At 40.3% G+C, this 25,310-nt stretch overlaps 2 protein-coding genes across 4 annotated transcripts in view; one reads left to right on the top strand and one right to left on the bottom strand.

The window, feature by feature from the left end:
- Window positions 1-10,471, bottom strand: part of BLTP3B (bridge-like lipid transfer protein family member 3B) — a 45,921-nt gene extending 35,450 nt beyond the window's left edge. For 2 of the 3 annotated variants that reach the window (XM_014889840.2, XM_088165120.1), the window contains exon 1: window positions 10,264-10,471. In XM_014889840.2, coding sequence (XP_014745326.2) covers window positions 10,264-10,307 — 44 coding nt within the window. In that variant the 5' untranslated portion in view covers window positions 10,308-10,471. Of the gene's footprint in view, window positions 1-3,134; window positions 3,268-10,263 lie in introns of those variants that run through there. The other variant, XM_014889841.2, reaches the window with a different exon arrangement.
- Window positions 10,472-16,226: 5,755 nt separating this feature from the next.
- ACTR6 (actin related protein 6) lies at window positions 16,227-24,389 on the top strand. The gene is made up of 11 exons (XM_014889854.2): window positions 16,227-16,536; window positions 17,190-17,307; window positions 18,995-19,063; window positions 19,609-19,732; window positions 20,316-20,451; window positions 20,535-20,591; window positions 21,283-21,381; window positions 21,561-21,639; window positions 22,337-22,508; window positions 23,088-23,226; window positions 23,986-24,389. Exons 1-11 carry the CDS (start codon window positions 16,469-16,471, stop codon window positions 24,113-24,115), a joined length of 1,191 nt encoding a protein of 396 aa, XP_014745340.1. The 5' UTR covers window positions 16,227-16,468; the 3' UTR covers window positions 24,116-24,389.
- Window positions 24,390-25,310: the final 921 nt, after the last annotated feature.

A 25,310-nucleotide genomic window follows, 5' to 3' on the forward strand; every position in this document is an offset into this window, starting at 1 on the left:
TTAGTGAAAAGCATAAAAGACTGTATAGTAACAGTGCAGTATTAAGAAGCAAAGAGAAGTAAGTTACAATCAATGTATTTTTTCAGGACCACAACAGTTCTTTCAGCACTCTCCCTCTAAAATAACTCAAAACCTACATAAAAGACGCATTTATTTCCTTTCCTCGAATATTTATTTTCTAAAGGTTTGTTTGTAACACCACAGGCTTGGAGCTCTGAATAGAGCTGAACTCCATCATGTTGGCCAAGAAGTTAAAAACAGAAACAAAAAAAAGAAAACAAAAAACAGGTAGAGAAGATGGGAAAACACTTTTCTGAAGTCACAAGCTTAGGGTTTGTATATGGACGGCCACAAACCACACGAAGCTTAGAGCAGCGCTCCCCAAAGGTTCGGAGTGAATACCAGGTGCCTTGTCAAGTTTGACAACAGAAAATCCAACCTCTGGATTCAGTAGAGAAATAAGAGAAGTCTGGATCACATTTGGACACAGATTCTCAGCTGCTTTGCACATCTCCTGAACATACAACTGCTTTCCCCAGCTCTACTATGTGCCTTCTCTGCTTTTAAAAGAAAATTTATTCAGTGATATGACTCTAAATATGCTCTAATCATGACAAATTAGTAAATCACAGTATGTGCCGCAAGTTTTGCTTATCTCCTTGTTATGAACTCAAACTGCTTAAACAACAAGCCCTGAAAAAGGGAAGCATGACCTACTAAGCACTGGCAACTGGATCAATAATAGAACAGCAGAAAAGGAACACGAAGATAATTGGTTTTTTTGTTTACTGTTTCACCTGGCTGAACCATGTTATTTGATCACTAAGGAATATTACACCATTTCTGAAACAAGAAAAATGGTCTTTTTCAATTGAGTTTCTCAGGAAGATGTTTCCTTCCCATCACTCTAAGTAGCAGAGTGAAGGAGGTCTACTACCATTCAGCTCACTCTACCACTTCAAATTTTAAGACTTCAAGTAGAAGAAGAATAGAAGGAACTCTCCCTCAAATTTGCCACAGAAACAAGGTATTGGGATCAGTGTATACTGTTACAATTGAGCTCCTCTCATCCAGCATAACACCTCAAACCATAGCTGATTTTAAGTAACTGCCTTGATCAAGTACACCCCTCACTATCTGTGACACCCAACTGGAACCTTCTTACACCCTCCAACATCAATGTGTACACAGGAAAGGTATCACCCCTTTACCTTACTGCACAAATGTCTACATGCTTTATCTAATCTCACCTTGAACATCTGCAGAATTGTCAGGTGTGCATTTGGTGTCTGAGTGCAAAATGGAGAACCCTCCATGACCTGTTAGATGGCTGCATTACCTGGGGCAAAGCACTTTGTGAAGGTGCTCATCACCCAACCCTCTGGAGCAGGACAGGGCATTTCCTTGTTTACACACCCAGCCTGGACCTGCTGCTCTCAGGCTGGCCATGAGTTATAGCACACTGGACAAGTCCAAAATACCACAAGTTTGGACAAGTCCAAAAGTACACCCAAAGCTGTACTTTTCAGGCTACCATGTAGGACCTCAAGCACCTAACACTTACCATGCTTTTTGGCCTATCATAGTCTAAAGACAGATCTTCCTTTCCAGGGAAATCATTAATTAGGACCTTGGCTCAACGAGCAACCTGTATTTCTGTAACACATGTGGTGCAGTGTCACACCACTCCTTTATCCATCCCATTGTAGGAGCACTAAAAAAAATCTGCTTTGCTGACACTTTCCAAATAATTGCTTCCATTTCATCACAACGCAGAAGGGCTTCAGCACAGACTCCCACTCCAAGTGACTTCCTAAAGACAACTTAGTACACTCCTATGCTCTTCAAAACCATTCCACACTTTCTCAAGTACTGACATGCCCACCAAGTCTCTTGACAGCACATAATACTCCCCCTAGTTAATTCTGTAATAACACATATAGGAAATTATTTTCTTTCCTTTTAGAAAAGCTGTATTGCTTGCTTTTCGGGTACAGGCAGAACTGAGACAGCTGCTGTCATCCATGGTTATTATCTAATTATGTGTCATGAAGCAGATCTGCATAGACACAGCCAAGCACTGTGCATAAATGAGGAGCTTGCACTGCACAGATGATAATCATGTTGCAAGTAAAATATTGCTCAAGCAATTTACCTTTCATTTACAATAAATCCTCACACAGACCAATATTAAGCTTTTCTATTCGAGTCTCTTCATATCAAGCAAAGAAACGGCCAATATGATGAAACACAAAGAACTTTACTCAAACATGACAATCCCATACATGTCAGGCTTTAATGATATGTTGAGTGTAAGATAACATAAAATCCTGAATACATCAAACAGTAAGTGGCAATGTATATACAACTTTCCTACAGCAGGTAGCAAAAAAACCATCTCAAATTGCTTATACTTGATAACTGTTAAATTCCACTTTAAATACAACATTCTAATGCCTAATGCAAAAAAAAAAAGCCTTTTGATGAAATATAACTTTAGAAATTTGAAATCATGAAATAATGATATAGTAAAAGCATAACAATACCTGCTTTTTGGAAACTGCATCATTTATTTATATGACATTAAGAGGTATCTTTCTTAATGCAAACTGATCAGACTTCACAGCAAAATGAGATCTTTTGATAAGATATTAATTATAAGAACTCTTTTAATTTAAAAAAGAAAGAAATAAGATCAGTCACTTTCTTCTGTAAACTAGTTAAAGAGCTGATCAATCCTTTAAATATATTAATACAGAGGTAATACACAGTAAGTAATGAAAAGGAATTATGTAATGCAAATAATAAACAGTAAATGTCATATAGCCTAAAGATATTGGGAAATACCCAGACTACATTTAGAAAATACACATAGAGGTATATTTATAGTGAGATTGCTGATTCAGTTCACAAACCAGTTTTGCAAATTTAGTTTAGGACTTAAAAAACCCCAAAGAAGCCAAAACAAACAACTGCATAGCAAACAATTATTTTTTTGCAGAATTTCAAATTACAAGAAGAAACAGGAGTGGAAACCCAAGTAACATTTTACAGAGCTCACTTCACTCCTAAATTTATATAAATACATACCATCTCTTACATTTACTCTAAGAAGGTGGGAGAGGGGAAGTTACCTGAGGGCAAGGTATTCAGACATAAGGCCCCTATTCCTGATGAAAGCAAGTGGTCAGTTGCCACGGCTTCTGAGAAGCTTCTGGTACTCTTTTTGGTAGTAAGGATATTCACAGCAAACCAATCGCCACCAGAGCCAGCTGGGATCGCTGCAGGGAACGGGACACAGGGGACACACAAGGGATCAAGTTCAAAGGGAAAAAGGAGTGATACATAATGTAAGAGAGTTTAGCTGAAGATAACTGCAGTTACAACAGTTTGTTACACATCATGACACTACAGAATTCAAAAGGAAACAGACCTGTGTAAAACATTAGATTCCTGTGAGAGGATCCCTTGCTGTCTGATAGTACAGTATTGGAGCCCTGTTTAAATAAATAGCTTACGAAGAAAATTTTAATAATGCAGAAAAGATCTATATAATGTAGCCAAGTCATTTCAGAGATATCCAGCAAGTACATTTGGAAGATGAGAGGAAGATAGCCCAAAGATGCAGCACAAGAGGGTTTTATTTTATTTTTAAATGGAAGACAACGTTTCAGTTTTGTTTTGCCCAGCCTGAGATTTTCTCACACTATTTGTTCCTGTTTACAGTGTCTCAACCTCAGCTATCCAAAACTCACACTAAAGAAACTTGACTCTTAGACATCTTGGGGAATGGGACTTCTGGATTTGTTTTTGTGTTTGAGGTGGTGCTACAAAGACCTGCACGCTTGACGGTCTGACTTCGCAGGCTATGAAATTTTAGTACAATAAGCTCCCCAAAAAGAAAAGTTCTCTGCTAACTGTCTTCAAAGAGATGTCTCAGCTTAAATAGAATTAATTCCTACATTTTCACGCTTTTGGGTACAACAAAACCCAAATATTTGAACAGTGACCTTGGTAGGCCGTTTGTTAGGACATCAGAACAGAATTTAAGAGATTCATCACTAAAGTGAATTACAGATACCTAATTACAAATTATTCTTCTCAAGTCTCCAGACTCCCAGCAATGGAAGAAACTACAACTGTTCCAGAAGTAGACAACCACATAACTTTCAGATTCCTGGGTAGCTGGATCCAAGTGTTGCTTCCTTGGGAGTCAGAAGGAGCAAGCATCTCTGAGGAAAAAAAACCAAAACTCTGGTGTTCTCAAGCGAAATGGTAAAGATGCATGGCAGAGCTGCCATGAAATCTGTGCTGGGGACATTCCTCTTCCAGCAAGGCTTGTACATCCATCTGCAGGAGGTTGGAAGAACTAAAAAGAACAGCCTAGCTGGAACTCTTTCCTCTCCTGTGTTTCCTTATCAAAAAAGAAGACAATGAAGAGATCTGAACTGTGGTTAGCACCAGCTCCACAAACGTGTACTCCCTACAGGAGTTACTGGATTGAGAAACCTGGCTTGTTGTGCAAGTGTCCAAACCAAAGATACTCTCAATATAATTGAGTAATTACTTGTTAGCAATTATTCTCATTATTTGCAAAAAACCTGCGAAATAAATCACTTAATGTAACCTTTTATAATTCCACTAATGTCTCGTCATAAATCATCTGATTTCCTTCATCCAGTCTTCTTGTAGGAAAAAAAAAGTAAAACAAGGCACATTAAAAAGCACCTCTCATTCTTGGAGTTGTTCAGTACAGACTTTTACTCTGCTAAAAAATAAAAAAACCCTCAAAACATTAAGGTTTTGGCAGGAGAAATAACAATTTTAAAAAAAATGTTACTGTAGGATCCATAATTACTTGACCTTAAGAGACAATTTAACTCCTCATAGGCTTTATTTAAATATCCTTTTTTTTCCCCAGGGAATACTAGTGTGTCAGATGCTTGAACAGAGCAATCTTCAAGATCATATTCATTGTGAAATTTACTAGTATTCTGAGAACTCTTTAAAGAAAATTATCACATACAACTAAAATGCTGCTGGGTTAACTCTTCTTGATTGTGCAAATGTATTAACTTTTATTATGTATGCACAAGAGTTGTCTGACTTCAACAAAGCTTCAGCAGAACTTTAACTGTACAATGTCTGTAGAATTTGCATTTAGATTTATAATACATTTGCAAAAGTAATGCAAAACAAACTGAAAAGGAGAAGTCAAATTCATTGAGTTTATTTTATTAACCCAAACGCCTTTGAAAGCTTAGGAGATCTTTCTGAGATGTAACACAAGATTTAATATCAAATCTTAATAAATGTAACAATTAAGACCTTTATCAGAAAATGCATTATTGCTCATTTATCTTCAAAATACATGTATAATTTCATAAAGCACCCCAGCAATTTCAGTTTGAATTTTGGAAGATGTTCTGTTACAGAATCTCCAAATGCAATTTGACACAGGAAGCTACTAACAAAAACAGAAGAAAGTGAAAATTTTTTATATTTGTTGAAAAAAGCTTTTATTGATTCCTTCATGCTCATTGGGACATTACCAACACATTCACACAGAAGAAAATGTTGGCATGAAGTCTCCATTTTAATACTGAAAGTATTGATTTTCAAACATAGAGCAATTTAAAGTTTCACTATAATCCTATACTTCTTAAATTCCCTTTTCTCCTCCCTCTTGTCTGCTGTCTCAAGCACTTCTGCTTTACTACCTGTAGTTTTTTAGGCTTATTCTTTCCCTAGATGCAGCATTTAAGACAGACTTAATGCTAATACTTTCTGCGAGTATTCAGATTCAATACAGATTCATTCAGAACAGAGATTGTTATGTCTACATTGTATTTTGCAATTTTCTCACATACTACACAAGGCAATAAAGTTAGTCACCTAGAATACTCTGCAAAATTAGTACAAGCAAAGAGAGAAGGGAGAAGCACACACTTTGTGTTCTTTGGCTGGCTAAAGGAATCAGCTAACTTTCACAAAACTAAAGTGACACAGAAGTGGAATACACAGAACTGAAAATAAGCAAAAACCTACTTATTTTGCTACTAGCCGAATTTTCAAAGTTCATCCAAACAATTTTGGTCATTTATTTACAGGAAGGAAATGACCCATTATAGCCCAATAGAGATGTTACACTGCTTTACTCTAAAATGAGTCACCTCAGATCTCTTGAGAGGACAATATTCCTCACCAATCAGGCATGTCCGACTGGCATAAAAGCAGGTCAATATACAGGGCAAATACTTCGGTAGGATGTGTACCAGTGAAGTTGCACCAGGTGACATAGGATATCATTGTTTATATCAGGAACAGCTGCTTCCTGACATCCATACAATTTGGATGCTGTTCTTTGTACAACCATTCCTCATAGGAGCTTTAGGATGACTTCCCAACTATGAGATGAAAATAATTGTCACAAAACTCACTGGAATTTTCTTCTATTGAAATCTTAGTATGTTCACATCTATTGATTCAGATAAGCAAAAGCAAAGGTCTAAGTTCATGCAGAACATTAACTAATGACACAACTGAAAACAATTTTTGCCATACCAAACACTTTAAAACCTCTTACTGTTTTCTTTGTGGAAAATACTGAGTAAGATGCAAAGTGTAACTTTTTAAGTTGAACTATGTGTTATCATTGATAAACTGTTGAGTTAATATCAATTGAGGTGAAGACTGTCACATTCAGTGTGGCTGCCTAGCAGATAGGCAAAGTTTATAAGCTTGCCTTCATGCTTCTTACACGTACCTTGATAAACAAAACTGTTTTTCACAGAAAGGCATGGATCATGCAGATACACAGAAGACTCAGACTGCTCATTAACTAGAAAGGGAATTTCAATGAGACTAAGAGCCAAAACTAAAAAACACCTGAAAACACCCTTATACAAGTCTGAGTTACTAACACACGATCTCTGTATGTACCCTCCATCCAAAAAACCCAAGACTGAAACCCCTGCCATGGAGATGACCCCTCACAACCAGAGACAGTATTACAGTAACACCACAGTGAACTTGCACAGGGCAATCTAGATTTCTGTTGGAAATCTTTAACACCATTGTTTCATACACTTGTCCACCAAGTCTGAGAAAAAAAAAGAAGGAATGCTGAAGGATATCTACAATCATCATAGCAGAGCACTGAACAGAAACTCTTGCAATAAAAAGGTGCTGTTCTACAAGAAAGCGCTCACCCACTGAAAATATGTAATAGTATAAATGAAAATTCAACACAAGTTTCAGTTCACTGGGGAAGACCTTTACAGAATGAGCAAGTGATCCCAACACTACAGAGAGGACTTCTCCTAGGGATGGTGTATCTTTCCTACTTTTGTAAAGGATGATGCTGTTATCCAGGCACTTGTTTCATTTTAGGGACATATGAAATAGAAACTCCGTCAACTGCATTCAGTAAAACCACACCTAACACAACATGGAGATGACAAAAATTCCGCCTCCAAATGGCAAACTCATCTCTTCAGTTTAGTTGATACGTTTAGTTTCATATCCTACATCAAGCACCAAATAATGCGAAGTACCACAAAAACACGTAGTTTGCTCCTACTCCTTCCCCCTTCTTATTTTCTACCACAGCCTTGGGAAAGAGATGTTGAAGATAGAAGACATTTTTTAAAATTTTAAAAGACTGAAAAAGCAAAAAACTCATCACCACATCCTGACACGAGATACAGATTTGTTAGAAGCTGAATAAAACAAGCTTTATTACTTTCATTGCTCTTAAAGTGTAATGCAGCAATAAGAAAAGCTCTTTACAAAGGTAAAAAGAATTTAGATATCAAAACCATTTCAAAATGCAGTTTGAGTCATCTTCTTGTTCTCAGACCTTAAAGAATCATATCTATGTAAAATTTTCACTGTCTAACAAATGTAGAATGATGAGGCTCGTTCTACACCAGTGTCCATTATCAGTTCATCTAATAAAAGCACTGTGAACTGCTAAATGGATACTGCACTGCTGAATGACACAATGCTTTCAAAATTGCTAATACAGTACCAAGATAGGAAAAAGAGTAAACACGTGAATAACAGATATTGCAGTAATCTTCATGGCAAACATTGCCAAATCAATGATGACTGGGGGAGCTGGACAAGATGAGCACTAAAGATCCCTTCCAACCTCAACTGTTCTGTGGTTTGTGGCAAAAAAAATCAAAATACTTCCCTGTAACTTAAGGTACAAATTCATATCTTTGTTCAAACATAAACGGAACTAAAATAATCAGAAATGAAAATAAATCAATATGGGGGTAATTCTTTCCACTATTGCTTTGAATATATGGACCTCTTCCAATAAATTTTAATACCTGCTTAGCTGAAGATGACAAGCAGGCAGCAGTTTCAAGAAACTACAAAAACAGCAGAACAGGAACTACTATAGTAAGAGTAAAAAGTGAAAGTGTCCTTTGGCAGTCTCTCTATTACAGTAAAGTCCTTATGTATTTGGCTCCTTAGTCACATTCTCACAAACTTTTATTAAAGAAAATCCTGAACTAATACTTTTATAATTTTTGCTAAAACATCAAGGTCTCGAAATTTAAGCTCATGTCATTTGAAGTCTGTTTTCCCGAGTAACCAACTTTTGAAACCACTGAAACACCTGCTCTGCAGGAAGTAAAGATATTATCTGAACATGTAATGAAGAACACCCATAACAAGGGGCTTAATAATGCCGTCTACATTTTAGGTAGCAAACACACTCTTTGAATAGTATGGATTATGAGCATAAAATTCAACTTGCAAGCCTCAGATTACTGCACATATCCCATAAACTTTCCAGAAGTGATTTGACAGAGCCTTGTTGAAATGGCATTATCACAACACACAAGAGAGGATTCACAAATTTACCAACATGATTAAGTATTTAGTTCTAATCTATTCAGCTGTTCATTTGAAAAACTAGACAAAAACCGACTCATCTCATTCATGCCTAGTTCCCAGACATATTTTAGAGCTAACCTACAGACACTAGAGCTCACTTCTCTTTCCAAACAGCTCACTGTACACCACTACAGGAAACAAGCGGCTACATCCAGCTATTCCAAGCACACTGCTGATTAGAAAACTGACTCAAGGCTGATGACATCTTCTCTCTGCATTTCCATTCACACACTGCTCTGTCATTTTCATGTGAAGAAAGGATTTCTTTGTCAGCATTCCCTGCTACGTAACTCATGAGCAGGGCGGAGAAGAAAAATTATTCTACTGCTGCTCCATACATCACATTTAGCAAAGAGATATCAAAGGATTTGGAATGAGAATTATGTTTTCCGTATGCATCAACAACAGATTAGTGAAATGACAATCTGTCATTTTGGGAAAAAAAAAAAAAAGAAAAAATACTAAAACATTGAAGTATTTCAGGTTATATTTTTTAAGATACAAAAATAAGCTCAGAATAATTAGCAACGCTGTGGTATTATGACGGATTAAGTACCTAACAGGTTTTTGCCTCTCATTAGAAAATGGGAGAAACCTGATGCAGCTTTTTAAAACTGTATGAATCAGATCGCATGCTTTCTGCGATTTCTCCATCTTTCAAGCGCACGACATTGACAGCTAAGAAATTTACAAGAGGTCTTGTTTTGTTTTGTTTTAGGCCGCGAGGCACCTTAGACATTATTTGAGCCACCCAGAAAACCACGAACTTATTTCCATCTCTCCGCGTGCACCTTTTTGCCGCCCGGCCTCACCTGTGTCTCAAGCGCTCGGAACTCGCGAGCTGAGCTGCAAGGACACAGGCCGAGCTGCCCCAGCCCCGGCCAGCCAGCGCACCGCGGCCGCTGCTGCTCGCCCCCGGCCACGGGAATCGCGGGGGTCGGGGTCTCCCCCGCTTCTCTGCCCCCCGCACCCCTCGGGCGGCGGGGGCGGGCACCGTGTGCCCGGCGGGGAGGCGGCCGGAGCCCGGCGGTGACTCACTCGGTGACTGCCTCCTGCGCCAGGCAGAGCGAGCCCCCTCCCCGCCTGCGCTGCCGGGCACCGGGCGAAGGAGCCGGGGGCCAGGGGCCAGCTAAGCGGCTGTGTCCGCCGGACAGCCCCACACGAGCGCCCAGCCACCCCCTCCGCCTCCAAATCACTACGAGGAGACGGCTTCAGTTCGCCCTTCTGCGGGCAGAATGGACCCGGTCCTCCCGCCCAGCGCCCAGCCCGGGGGTCGCTCTCCGGGACGGGGACCGGCAGTCACCCCCGCACCGCCTCAGCCTGCCCGGTGCACCGCGCCCCACTAACCTGGAGAGATGCTTCAGGATCTGCTTCTTGATAATCCCCGCCATGGTCTCTGCCTGCCCGCGCCCCTCACGACGACCAGCCGGGACCAAGAGCGCGCCTCATCCCTGCGCCCGCCCCTGCCCGAGGTGGGGAGAGCGCCGGGAGCGGAGCCGCTATCCCCACTCGCGCTTACTCGACGCCCGGCGCCATCTTGGCCGCAGCATCGCCTGGTGACGGGGCGAGACGGGGCGGGACGGAGCCGGGGCCCCCGCCCCGCGCGGAGAGCGGCGGCCCCGGGTGGGCAGAGCGGGGTAGGGGACGGGGTCAGGCACAGGGAAAGGGCCAGGGACACGTGTAGGGCCATGGGCAAGGGTAGTGGCGCTTCCGCCCTTCGCTTGCTCGCAGAGCCCAGCCCGCCTGCTCAGCGTCTCCGTCCCCATTCAGCGCTCAAAGCTTCTGCCCACCTCAGCCCCACCGCTCGCCTTTTTTCTGCTCTCTTCCGCCAGCTGTTTCTTTCATCCCTCTTCAGCCTTCCCCTCTCCAAAACTCTGGAAGCCTGTTTCTGCATCCCCGCCTGTGGCTCCATCCTCCCTGCCGCCAGTGGAGCGTGTCCCAACACCATCACACCTTTATCTGAGCCTGACCTCGACCAAGCCAAAAGACAGGACAGCTGCGGCTTCTACAGCATCATACAAAAGGAACAAGGCTAGATAAGATAAAGAGCTCACTGACAGAAACTTAAAATGCTATGGCAAAAAATTCACATGTATACACACACACAGACAGACATATCCCATACCCGAATTGCTCAAACCCAGAGACTTGTAAAATCAGACTGTTCCTCAGATACTCACATTTTGCTGGGTATCTGTGGCAAGTATACAGCCTATGAGTTATTTTACTTTTGAGAGAACATCCTCTCAGGATGTAGCAAAATCTCCAAGTCAGTGAAGGAATTTATGTCTTGTATTAGTTTTGTTCATCTAGCATTAGTTCCTCTGGCACTCCCTCATTCATAAAAGGCATCTTGAAGAATTTCAGTGGTGGGTAACCAAGTACTCTAAAAATATTAACTGAAAAAAAAATTATCAGTCAGAAAACTAAAAAGTTTTTCAGATGTGACCTCCATAAGCAGGATTGGCCTACGTAATAGAGTCTTGAGCTGCAGAGGAAAGACATCAGATACTATTTTCTCTGCTTCTCATATACATAACATTAATAATTTACAAGCAATGAACCAAAACCCTAAGGACCTTTAAGTCAGAAATATGGAGCAAATATAGAAAAAATAGGTCAGGAGATGAACATTTCCAATTGATTTTTCCAGACATTTAAAAATCAGTCAGTTGTGTAATACTGACCTCATTAAATTCTTAAGGAGATTTATAAAGTAGGAACTAGCTGTGTATGAAGCTAACACTTTTATGCCTGTTTTACGTTCACTTTTCTCAGCTAGTAAAAAGTCTACCAGTATCATGGAGAAACAATACTCATCATCGTGATGGGTCAGCTTCTCATCAAGAGAGAAAATACAAGGGGCAAGGAAAGCAACACCCATGGCATGTGTTCTCTTTCAAGTACAGCTCTGAAAGAACAGGGGAAGTCCTGAGGCTCTTCACTGATGTCAGAACTGAAAACCAGAAATATTTCTGTCCAGCAGGATTGATCTGAATTGTAACCTCATGTTGTATCCCTATGTCCTGGAGCATATTGTGTGGAGGAATGGAGGAAAATACACAGATCAAGACACACCACACCCTTCTCACCCAGAAGGGAATCAGAAGGGCATGGACTTTCCATGTTGATTTTAGACCTTCCCAGTCACCATGGACCTGCATGGTGATCCCCAGACTGTGTCTGGCCCTTGCTAATCCCACCAGTCCTGATCCTGACTGTGACTTGAGGATTATTTTATGTGCTTGATGTTCCACCTGCTTCATTGTCACGTTTGCTTGATAACCTGGGCTCTGGGCTTCATTCCCACACCTGTCTGCCATGCTTCCTGGCTGGGGGTGGTGGGACAGGCCCTGGCTAGCAAGGCCCTACCCTGCTGGCCACAGTAACCTCCACAGGGCTCCTAGCACCTGGATTCTCTCCCTCTTGGAGCAGCTGGCACTCATGCCACTAAGAAAGAACCTCACTTGTAAGCCTATCCAGGATGCTGAAACTACCTCAAAGAAAAAATTTCTCTTGTATTTGCAATAGGTATTTTTAGGGCCTATTTATGAACACAAGGGAATTTGTGAATTCAACAGAACATCCAAGAAGCCATGTATGTAGAGTTTTCCATCAGGCAGTCATCTCAATCACCAGCCTGCCCTTCAGCATCACCCAAACACAGGTAGTGGAGACAGTCCATTGATGCAAAGTTCAGGATAACAACCCCCTGTGTCAAAGGGTGCAGTAACTTCTTCCTTGAGGATATCTTTCCTTATATGCTCTAAATAACCTGGAAATTCTGTATGTGGCACCATTCAGTATTCTGAGGCTGCTGTCAGGAAAATTAATCCACAAACACAAGAGGTTTATGTCCAAAAAGGAGACAGAGGAGTCCTTTTTGCTTTAGTTGAATAAAGGGAGAGGCCATGGGACATTCCCCTGGGATCTCTCTAATTTTTGGAGCATGCAGCCTCCTTTTTATCCTATTTCCCCAGCTGCATTTCCCTCTCTTTTTCCCCATTGGCTGAGGTACTTGAGAGGTACAGACTTCCTGGAACACCTGATACCTGAAAATCCCCTTTAATGTATAACCTTTTCTTTTAATTTTTAATTCTTATAGAGTTCATAGTTTTTTCCCCGTTGCTTCTTTCATCTTTCGATATTCAATTTCATTTATTAGCAACCCTACAGTTTGTTTGTAAAGGCAAATAACTTTTTCCATTTTTTAATCAGTGGAATCCATCCCATTGTTTCTTTTATCTTTCAGTGCTAGTCTTATTTACAAGCAGATCTACAGCTCGTTTGTAAAGACAAATTTGACATTATTTCACTGCTCATTTCCACAGATTGGAGCCAAAAAGCTTCAATCTGCCTTGTAGAGGGTGTGCAGAGTGAGTTTGACTCTCTCACAGTTTCATGTGTTCATGCATATGTCTTAACGGTAAAAACTGGAATGGAGTTGAGAGGAAAAAACCAAAACCAACTGGAGCTCAAGCAACTTCAGAAACATGGAGGTCACAGAATTTAAAAAAAAATGTTTTTCCCATTAAATGAAGTAGTAGGAGATGTAGTAAGAGAACAAACTAAATTTGAGCTAAGTTTTAGTGAGTTCTTTGTATCATACTTGCAGAATGAGAAACCTGGCATGCCTTCTTATGAATAATGCAAAAGATAAGGGTCTGTCTTCAAATGCAGATGTGCAAGATTTTTGTAGTCTGACAGGCCATTATTGAAAGAGCATCACAAAATATCAATTCTCACTTTTGTACGGGGAAATGTACAAGGTTTGCTACCATATGGACTTTTGAAAGTCCTGTGTAAGTGTCCTTGTCTGACTGACTTTGTGTTAAGTACTCTAACAACAACAGAAAGTATTATCAGAAGTGCCATTGGAATATATGGGTGAATGTGTAAACAGTCTCAATAAATATGTATGAATTGCCCTCAAGTAGCAGTGACAATAAATATACCAACTTTAGTTTGAAAAGATTTGAAATATTTATGTGTATCAACCATTTCACATAAATATCCTGGCACTTATCCTACATGATAAAAAAAAAAAAGAAAAAAGCGTAAGTAACTCCAAATCCAACACAAGTCATTGGATGATAGATCTGGAGCTAGTATTTAAAAGGGAAAACGTAATTAATTAAATTCTGGCTTTCACTTTTATTTTCACAAGGCAAAAATTAGCAATAGATATTAGGATGTTTTGAATCTAAACAATTATTCTAAGGACTTTATATTAGTACAAGGATAAAGTAAAAGTTATGCAATTTTAAGAGTAATATTTTATGTTTATTTTTAACACTGAATACAAGAATAATTTGTTACTATTCTATATTTCGTGTAATTTGGATTTTAATTACAAACCCAAAATTTACTATGAGTATACCTGTCAGTAGGCAAAGAAGGAGAACCTACAGTGTTCTTTAAAAAGCACCCAGGAGCTCCTGAACTTGAAAAACAGGCTTTTGATAATTCCTGTGACCTCTTTTGAAGAATCAAATAATGTATCTGCTAGAGTCAGGATTAAGGAAGCTGTCCTTAAGACACACTTCCTTTACAAGCACATAAAGAGGATTTGTCTAAAATCAGATCGCCATGTGTTCCAATGAACATCCTGCCTCATAGAATGACATTTTATGTTTGTTAAAGTTAAGAGTCATCATACAGAGTAACAGTTATTTTTAAGTTAAGGAAAGTCAATTACATACAAATACAAAACTAATCTTCTTTCTGTTTTACCTGAATACAACAAAGGAACTAGTGACAGCAAGTAAAACATATAAATAGAGCAAAATTCATCATCAAGACAAGTGTAAGGTACTGCACCTGAGGTGACATACCCACAGAGCCCAGTGCAGGCTCAGACCTGTGTGGCAGGGAAACAGCCTTGTGGAAAAGGGCCTGGGGGTCTGGATGGACATCAGGCTGAACTGGACTTAGCAGTGCACCACTGCAGCAAGGAGTGCAATGCAAATCCTGGGCTGCATGCACACGGGCATTGCTAGCAGAGACAGAAACTTGATCATCCCACCCTGCTTTGTGCATTTCAGCCCACACCTGAAGTATTGTGTCCAGTTCTGCTCCCAGCAATTAAAAAAAAATTGTGGACAACTGGAAAGCATCCAAATTAAGGCCATAAAGATGATCAAAGACTCAAGAACACACTCTGAAGAAAGACTGAAGGACTTTGGTTTTTTCTGCTTGGAGGAGCTCAGGGGGACCTTATCACAGTATTGTGGTACTTAGAGGGTGGCTACAATGATGGAGGCTCTCTCATCTCAAGAAGACAAAGGGCAACAAGATTTAAGTTGCACCAGGAGAGCTTTCATCTTGACATAGGGAACTATTGCACAGTGAGAATAACCAATCACTGTGAAAACCTCTCCTCAGGGAGTTCCCATTACAGGTTTTCAAGATGGTGTTCGACAGGGTGGTAGATTATCTCACCACGCTTCCCTTTACTATGAAAGGTTGGGTCAGATGATCTTTCAGCACCCTTCCACCTGGTGCTCTTCTATGGTTCTGTGATTCTATAAAGGTGTGTGCTATATTACACAGACTTCAGTAAAATAAAAGCTGACTAGGAACAAAGAATTCCAATAGCACTGTTCTCTATACTGTTTATAATAAAAAGTGTTAATTATGCATGCTTTGAAAAACTTTCTACATGAAGGAAGGTTGTAGCCAGTTGAGAGTTGGTCTCTTCTCCCAGACAACCAGGGACAGGATGAGAGGACTCTCTTAAACTGCACCAGTGGAGGTTTAGCTTGCATATCAGGAAGAACGTTTTGTTGTTGTTGTTATTTCACAGAAAGGGTGATTAGATATTGGAATGGACTGCCCAGGGAGGTGGTGGAGTCACCATCCCTGAAGGTGTTCAAGGAAAGGCCGGCCATGGCACCTAGAGCCATGGTCTAGTTTACATCGTGTAGAACCACACGTTGAACTCAGTGATCTCAAGTCTTTTCCAGCCTAATTGATTCTGTGATTCTGTAACAGTAAAATAATGATGATGGAATTTAGAGTAGTCTCCATTGTGTCACATTCTTACACAGCCCAGGCCCGTGTCGCTGTGCACTTCTAAATGAGATTGTCACTCATCACCTTTCTCCCGAGGCGCAGGGTTTCCAGCACCGCAGCACCCCGAGGCGGCAGGATGACCCGAGGTGGTCTGTGACTTTAAACCACCGCCACACCGGGCTGTCGCCCTAACATCCCCGCCTTGTCCCCAGCCGTCCGTGCCGCCCCCGCGGGGCTGACGGCGCGGGGAACCTTCTGTCCGTGCGGCCGAGCCGGGCGCTGTCCGCGGTGACGCCGTGTCACCTCCACGCCCACCGGTGTGACGAGCGCTGCCGGGTCACGCCCGGCCAATGGTTCCGCAGCTCCGCGAGCGTCACCGGCAGGGCGCGCGCCCCGCGGCAGAGGCGGAGCGCTGCCGACACTCCCGCGTCCCGCCGGGCCCCCCGCGCGTTGCTCCTCCGCTCTATGGTCACCGTAGAGATCCACGGCGGTGGCGGATCAATACTGGGACGGCGGCGGCCGTGGCGCCGTGGGGAACATGGCGACGCTGGTGCTGGATAACGGCGCCTACAACGCCAAGATCGGCTACAGCCACGCGAACGTCAGGTGAATGGACGGGACGGGACGGGACGGGACGGGACAGGGCAGGGCGGGCGTTGGGCGTCCCCTCACGGCTTCACCCCCGCCGTTCCCCGTCGGCCCCGCGCCCCTCAGCCGCTCCACCAGCGCGCGGGCCCGCAGCGCCCATGCGCTCGCCGCGGAGAGGCGCGGCCTGGCCGCACCCCGCCCCTGCGGCGGCTGCGGGCCCCGCCCCTGCGGCGCGCACCGGGCTCCGCCGTGTGGCGCCGTGACCCGCCGTGTGGCACCGTGACCCGCCGTGTGGCACCGTGACCCGCCGTGTGGCGCTATGGCCCGCCGTGTCACACCGCGTCCTACGTCTGTGTCACACCGTGCCCCACCGGCCGGGGTGTGGGGGAGAGCTCCTGGCGCTCTTATTGTGCCGGTAGCCGAGGGTGGAGGTTGCAGCTCAGCGCAGTGTGCGGCAGAGGTGGGGGGTGGTATTTGGTTTTCTAAAAGGTGTCTCGTCTGCACTGGACTTGTCAGAATTAAAGATTTCCCTTACAGCCGGCTCCAGTTAATGGACTAAAGCCAAAATACAGCAACAAAAATATTGAAAGTACACTGTTTCTGAAAGTGGCATAAAGAAAGTGAATGTGTCTCATACCATGTTTAATAGGAAACTTCCCAATGTTTTCCAGCGTTATTCCCAACTGTCAGTTCAGGTCAAAGACTGCACGCTTGAAAACCTTTACAGCAAATCAACTTGATGAAATTAAGGATCCCTCTGGTCTTTTTTATATTCTTCCCTTTCAGAAAGTAAGTACGGTATCTTCAGTTAAAGACAAATTTAAATCATTCTAAGGAATAGTTTTTATACTGTATGTCCCAACTGCAGGGTTATATGTAGTATCATACAAGAATCAGTCAGCAGTGTGAAGCTTAACAGTCATAAAATTGTTTAGGTTGGAAAAAGCCTTTAAGATCATCAAATCCAAAGTTTGACCCTGCACTGCTCAGCCCATCACTTAGCCATGTCCCTAAGTGCCACATCTGCACATCTCCTAAATACCTCCAGAGGTGGTGGCTCAGCCAGTTACCTGGGCATCCTGTGCCAGTGGTGACAGCCTGGTGGTGAGGAAATGTTTCCAGTCTAAAATTTCCTGGTTCAGCTTAAGGCCATTCTTTCTGGTCCTGTCACTTCTTCCTGGGAGACCAACCACCACCTCACTACAACCTCCTTTCAGGTCACTGCAGAGAGCAATAAGGTCCTCCTTGAGCCTCCATTTCTCCAGGCTAGACAGCCTCCCTCAGCTGGTCCTCATAGGATTTGTTCTCTGAACACTTCACCAGCTTTGTTGCCCTTCTCTGGACTTACTTCAGTCCCTCAATATCTTTCTTGTTGGGAGGGAGCCAAAACTGAAAGTAGGATTCGAGGGATGGCCTCACCAGTGCCAGGTACAGGAGGGCAATCCTTGCCCTGGTCCTGCTGGCCACACTATTGCTGATACAGGCCAGGATACTGTTGGCCTTCTTGGCCACCTGGGCACAAGCTGGCTTATGCTCAGTGGCTGCCAGCCAGCACACCCAGTCCTTTTCCACTGGACAATGTCCCAGCCACTGCCCCAAGCCCGAAGTGCTGCATGGGGTTGTTGTGACCCAGGTGCAGGACCCAGCACTTGGCCTTGCTGAACATCACAAGATGGTCCTCAGTCCATCAATCCAGCCCATCCAGAAATCTTTATAGAGCTTTTCTACCCTCCTGCAGATAAACAATCCTACCCAGCTTAGTGCTTTCTGTGAACTTACTGAGGGTACACCTCCATGCCTGATTCCCTTGTCCAGGTTGTTGGTAACAGGGAGCCTAATCTTGAGCCCTGGGGTACACCACTGGTGACAGGAGGCCAGCTGGATGTAGCATCATTCAGCACCGTGCTCTGGCCTGGACAACCAGCCAGTCATTTACCCAGCAAAGAGTTCACCCATCCAAGGCATGAGCAGCCAGCTTCTCCAGGAGAATGCTGTGAGAAATGGTGTCAAAGACTTTACTGACTTTGGTAAAGTCCAGGTAGACAACAGTCACATCTGTTCCCTCCTCCACTCAGTGGGTCATCTTGTCATAGAAGGAGAACAAGTTAGTCAAGCTTTAATAAACCTGACCTGATCACTTGTATGTCCTGTACATGCTGGGTGGTGGCACTCCAGGTAATCTCTTCCATAACCTTCCCTGGCACTAAGGAAGACTGACAATCTGCCAAAAAGAATGTATACAGAAAACACAATGTACATTTTTTTTGTAGTGCAGTAATCAACGTATCAATGGAGAATATTTGTAACATACCTTAGTCCTATGTAACATTTACTCCTTAGCCTAAAAATGTAAATTTAGAAATTTAACTCTCAATTTTTTTATATTACCTGTCTCAATTGTTTGTTGTTTGAAATTTTTTTTAAGTATGATTTCATTTTTTCTAAATAGTGTAAATTTGTTTCTAAATTCCTACAGGGTTACTTGGTGAACTGGGATGTTCAGAGACAGGTTTGGGATTATCTTTTTGGAAAAGAAATGTACCAAGTAAGAGCCTTTTCTTAATTACATCTTCCGTGTAGATTAAATACTGACTAATGGAATTAACAAATATTAAGTAGAATGGGTGATCTTACTGTTCTCTTTGAAAATATCTTCATTAAGAAATCACAGGGATTTAAGTTTTTGCAAACGTTTTTGAGTTCTGGTGTAGAATTTTGAAAACTATTTTAATTTTTTAATCTTGTAGGTATGTACTGATACTGAGTGCAGCTCACATAAGAAATTCATATCAATATAATTAAGAGTTAGAGTTAATAAAAAATAATCACAGACAAATACAATGTAGTTAAGAGATCAAGAATTAGCTAATGTAAAAGGGAGGGATGAGCTGGGTCAGTAGGCCAAAATACATACACATTTAGTAATCATCTTTGCCTAGCCAAATAGTCTAAGTCTAGCTTCTACAAACAGATATGGCAAGTGGTAATCATGTTTTCAGATTTACATGATCTTTCAGTTCTGCAAAAGATGGAAAAGAATTACTAATTTCTACATTTTATGCAATGATAATCTTAATGTATTTTTCATAGGTGGATTTTGTAGATACCAATATTATTATTACCGAACCTTACTTTAACTTCAGTTCAATACAAGAATCTATGAATGAAATTCTATTTGAAGAATATCAGTTTCAAGCAGTTCTTAGAGTAAATGGTGAGTACGCCTCCTTCTAGTTTGCATTTTTGTATTTTCCTACTTCCTAAAGAGTGTCTTGATATATAATTACAGGAAATTTGAGGAGAGTAAGGATGACACAAATAAGAGATGGATTTTGAAACAGGATAGCATTTAAAGAAATCTACCAAAAATTTGCATGAAGTCTTTGATAGCTTTCGTTTTTTAGGGCGATAGGATTGCTTTTTGTTTGTTTTTGTTATGTGTTGGCAAATAAAATGCAGCATTACAGTTATGAAATGTATTGTGTGTCGCAGGGAATGTGTAAACAACCATACCACCCTTCTCATAGGATACTCCTTTAAATAAGTTTGAAGCATGATCAGTATGATTAGACTTTAGAGAAAAAGGAACATGGACTGGAATTCCTCAAAAAGATTTAATAGGGCCATATATAACACTTAATTTTATCTACTGCCAAAATGAATTAATGCAGTGGTTTATGTATTGAGGTCTGGAAAGTCTGTCAAAGACATTTAAAATATGAAGCAAGTACACTTTCATATCACTGTAAATTCTAAATGTTCATATGAAAATGGAATTAAATTTTTTTGTATTTCAGCTGGAGCTCTTAGTGCACACAGGTATTTCCGGGATAATCCATCTGAGCTGTGTTGTATCATCGTGGATAGCGGATACTCTTTTACCCACATTGTACCTTATTGCAGAAGTAAAAAGAAGAAAGAGGCAATCATCAGGTATACTGCAGTATATATTTTCTAGAAGAACTGTTTGCTGTGCCTGAATAATGATAGTTCCTCATGCTATTCTTTTTCTGTAGGATCAATGTTGGAGGGAAACTCTTAACAAACCATCTAAAGGAGATCATCTCTTATAGGTAAAGCACGCTCATTTTCACACTGAAACTTGGTATGAAATAAGCTAGAAGTTTACTTTAGCTAGAAGTTACTGGTTCCTGTGAATTTTAGATTAATTGCTGTCTAAAGGAGAAGGGAATTTTTTGTCTCTTATAATCTGCTAGCTACCATCTTGACCTTATGATCAAGATGAATTAAGAAGAGTTTAAACCCATTGAAGAATTAGGCTGTTATTTTTCAAAGTGCCAGTGCTTTTGAAGTTGTTGAGGTTACCTGTGTATTCACAATTATACAAGTCTTAACATATTTTCTGAGGTGTCTCAGTAGATCATCAGTTAATTTGCTGACTGATTGTATCAAAACCACAAGTAAAATGCAGTAGGATCAACTTTTCATTTGGATCCTTTAGCTTGGAGCTTTATGTAGGTAAAGGTCTTCACCAAAGAGCTACTGGCAGGATTACATCTGTGCTTGTTAGCAAGACAATGGGCAAATGCAGGTTAAGGTATTTACTGAACGTGAAACAGGAAGATACTAAGCTCTAGTAGGCCAGGAATGCTTTTGTAAATTGAATATGAGTTTAGATATTGAGACAGTAGCTTCCTGTGACTGAAAAACAATGGTTGCTCAGTTCTAGTGGAAAACTGGACAGGAAATGGAACACTTAAATTATTCTCAAACTTGTGTGGTTTTGGTTTTTCTTGTTCACAGGCAGCTACATGTTATGGATGAAACACATGTAATTAATCAAGTGAAAGAAGATGTGTGTTATGTTTCACAAGACTTTTACAAAGACATGGACATTGCCAAGTATGTATGCAATGGTACTAAATGTAAAAGTTGGTACTTTTGAATAATCTGTTTGTACAAACAAAACTATATCCTTAATCAGAAAATTTTCTAATTAAGTTAAAGAAGTCTTGTCAATATAAAATAGTTGGAATTTAGAATTTATTCTTTATTCTGTTGAATTTTACATTCTTTTTCAGATTGAAAGGAGAGGAAAATACTGTAATGGTAGATTATGTTTTGCCAGACTTCAGCACAATCAAAAAGGGATTTTGTAAGGTAATGATAGTTCTGAAGTTTTTTTGGACTTGTTCCCCTGCACAAGTCTAGTGGAGAGGTTAAAAATACTCCCTTTTTTCTAATGCTGTATTGTAACATCTTTCTGTGCTATGCATTAATTGGTAAGGTTTTTCCTCAGTAAGTTGGGATGAAAACAAAATACTGATTTTCCAGCATAGCATTTTATGTTCTATTATTTAACAGCTGTAGCTTTCTCTGTGCTCTGTCATATAATTTATCCATATAATTATTAAGTTTTTTTTAAACATTGTTAGGAAATGTTTTCTCTGCTTTGATTTTTTTTTGGTAAGTTTCTCTGAATTACATTTAAACACCCAAATAGGTTGAAAGTTCAAAGTCATGTTATGGAAGATCCTGAAATACCAGTGAAGACAATTTAGTAGTTTTATCTCATTTACTGAGCTAGCCATTGTTCTGAAAGCACTCCTGTATTTTGAGGTCACTCTCATGCATACCAGTTTTATTTTGCTTTGGACAAAACTCAAGTTGGTAAGAGCAAAGTCACTTCAGATTTAATACCAGAGTATGCATTATTCTTAAAAGATTTGCTGATAGGTAATACGACAATGGCAGCATACACTGTGTACCTCTGCAGGACATGAAATAGATTAGCTGAATATTCTAGGATGTGATTTCTTTTCTTAAGCAGTGGGTACTATTCATGTCTTTAATTTAGCCAAGGGAAGAGATGGTGTTAAGTGGAAAATACAAGACTGGTGAACAAATACTTCGTCTTACAAATGAAAGATTTGCAGTTCCAGAAATACTTTTCCACCCTTCGGATATTGGTATTCAAGAAATGGGAATTCCTGAAGCCATTGTTTATTCTATTCAGAATTTACCTGAAGGTATATCCTGAAAGTATTTTGAAAAGGACATGGGGGTGGGAAAAGGAGGGATGTTGTAAGGGCTTGGTTTCGTTTGGTGTGAAACTGACCAAAAGTCAGTAATTAAAGCATCAAAGAGTAAAACCTTTCTGACTGCTGTTTGTCAGATGTAATACTAAGGCTTTCATTTCATAGATTATGTACAGGTAATTATTGTTATGATTACAAAGAAGAGTTTCATAGGTTTTATGATGCCATATAAGTATGGCAACATTTAGGCTATTAATGTACTCGTAAAAAGCCTGTGTCACTTAAAATCTCTTTTGAAAGGGGAATGGTGTTGGCAAACATGAAATTTAATAAAATATAAGAAAACAGTAGTTATCAAAGCCAAATTCTGAAATCAGGGAGAACACAGGGTGATTGATCACCTTCTCATATTTCTCTTTAACAGATATGCTGATAAGATTATCATAAATTTTTTCTATGCATATTTCTTATTTCTGTTCAAATTCCTAACAAAATCAGAAAAATCACCACCTTTAATCTTTAGATACATGTTCCATCTCTTAACTACAGATTTAATTAATTATTTTACAGAAATGCAGCCTCATTTCTTCAAGAACATAGTTCTGACTGGGGGAAACACGCTTTTTCCAGGCTTCAGAGATAGGGTTTATTCTGAAGTTCGATGTCTTACTCCAACTGACTATGATGTTTCCGTTGTTCTTCCTGAAAAGTAAGTCCTAAGTAAGAACTACTAAATAGAAGGGGCTAGCAGCACAAACAATTAAGTAAGGTTTCTTTTGCTGATTAAGAAGGTAGATTGAGTAAAGGCATTAATTCAAATATTAAGTAAACAAAAATTGTTCAAGAAAGATGTTTTAAATCAGTGTATTTTCAGACAAACCAGATAAACTAGGGATCACCTGCTTGCTCTGTACTTTAGCTAATAAAGTTAAGGAAGTGTTTTTAGGGTCAGCCTTTTTACTTTAAAAGGATAAATAGGACTACTGTATTGTCATTAGCTGAGTATGTAAGTACCTAAGATTAGAACTTAGCCTTTTACTTAGAATTTTCAGCATCTGAATACTACCATGTCATTATTAATATATCACTTCAGGGATTAGGATAACATAGGAGGTAAAACAAGTATATTTTGAACATACAAAAAAAAATCTACTTTTAAAAAAGTATTGTTAAAGAGTTTTTTACTATTAAAGAATTACTATCTGTGCAAAGTAAATACAAAGACATATCCATGTTGTACTGTCTTTACACCTGCCTTCAGAGGCCCTTTTTTAAAGGGCCAAGTCAGCTAGCCCTGCTAAAGTTTCAAACTGTCTCATAACTTCTCTGGAGCTGGATGGTTTGATTTAGCAATCAAACATGTAGTTTAAATAGGTATGGCTAAATAGAAGTCTTGGAAATCATCACTGCCTATTTCTATTTTAAATGAATCTATAGAGGAGTAATAATAACTTTGTTCATTTTCCAGCCCTATTACTTATTCTTGGGAAGGTGGGAAGCTCATTTCTGAAAATGATGACTTTGAAGACATGATAGTAACTAGAGAAGACTATGAAGAACATGGACACAATATCTGTGAAGAGAAATTTGATATATAGGTAGCAGAGTTGGATATGTTGTTATTCCATTAATTTACTTAGAATGGAATTCTTTGAACTACAACCTCTTTTCCATCAGCTAGGATTGTGTTTTAGCTTTCCTGTATTGAATTGGGTTGAGAAAAAATAATTCTAAGAGTTTAGAAATAAAGTTTTTCAAGTGTAATATGTTCATTGCAATTTCATTATGTTTGTATCTTTTCTGATAGCTTCATTGTATTTTTATTGCAGAAAACCTCAGTGCATGAGGCAATAAAAATATCAATTGCTTGTACTGGTGTGGTGCTAATATATAGTGAGAAGAAATGGGTTCGTGTTTTTTTTTCCCAAAATGAGTATTATTCTCACTCACTAGTATTCCACTAAAGGGCATTAAACACATCTCAAAAGAAGCCTTTGATTTTGCCTCTCCTGAAATAAATACGTAAGTTTTATTTTTGGTTCAGTGAGTAGTTATGAGAGAAATATACCTGAAATGTGACCACTGCAATTGACAATATGCTTAGGCTTTGAGAAAAGAATAATTTGAATAATTCTTTTTCTATAGAGTGTTTAATTTAGTAGGTTGAGGGTTTTTTTTGTTTGGTTTTTATTTTAAACAATGCCTGAGCATATAAGCTTCCTTCCACTCCCCTCAATTTCTGAAAAGAAGGTGCCACAAAGGTGAACAAAGCTTTCAGCTGTGTCCTGGGTGATGACCCATCTGGGTGAGTTCTCTCCACACATCCTAGATAAACACAAATACCCTAGTCTTTGTTATTTCTGGCATCAGAAGCTGTGTTACTTTGCCATCAGTCTGTGCAGCATGGCATGCAGGAGGAGGAAAAGCCTGGGCTATGAGCCAGCTAGAAGGCTGGGAGGGCCAGGCTAGATGGGGGTGCCCCACCTGGCTTGCTTGCTTGCCAAGACATAGACAGGTGCTCAGACAGGGTGGATAATGGACACTGGAGTATCCTGTTGTGTCTCATATTCCCTCTCTCATCTGCCCTAACAAAACCAGTAGATATTTGTAAGCAGTGCACTTACCTGGCTACCTTGCATAAGGGCAGAATCAAAGAGCAGCCAGTGTTTCAGAGAGTGGGAGATATCTTTCTTCGTGAATATGATCTTTTTTACTTTGGACTGCCAGCTCATGATTGCTTTCCTCTAGTCTAACCTGCTGAAAGGAATGAAAGAGGTACCTTCCTCCTGCTGT

Source organism: Sturnus vulgaris, chromosome 5, assembly GCF_052056855.1.
Source record: "Sturnus vulgaris isolate bStuVul1 chromosome 5, bStuVul1.hap1, whole genome shotgun sequence".
Classification (NCBI taxonomy): Eukaryota; Metazoa; Chordata; class Aves; order Passeriformes; family Sturnidae; genus Sturnus; species Sturnus vulgaris.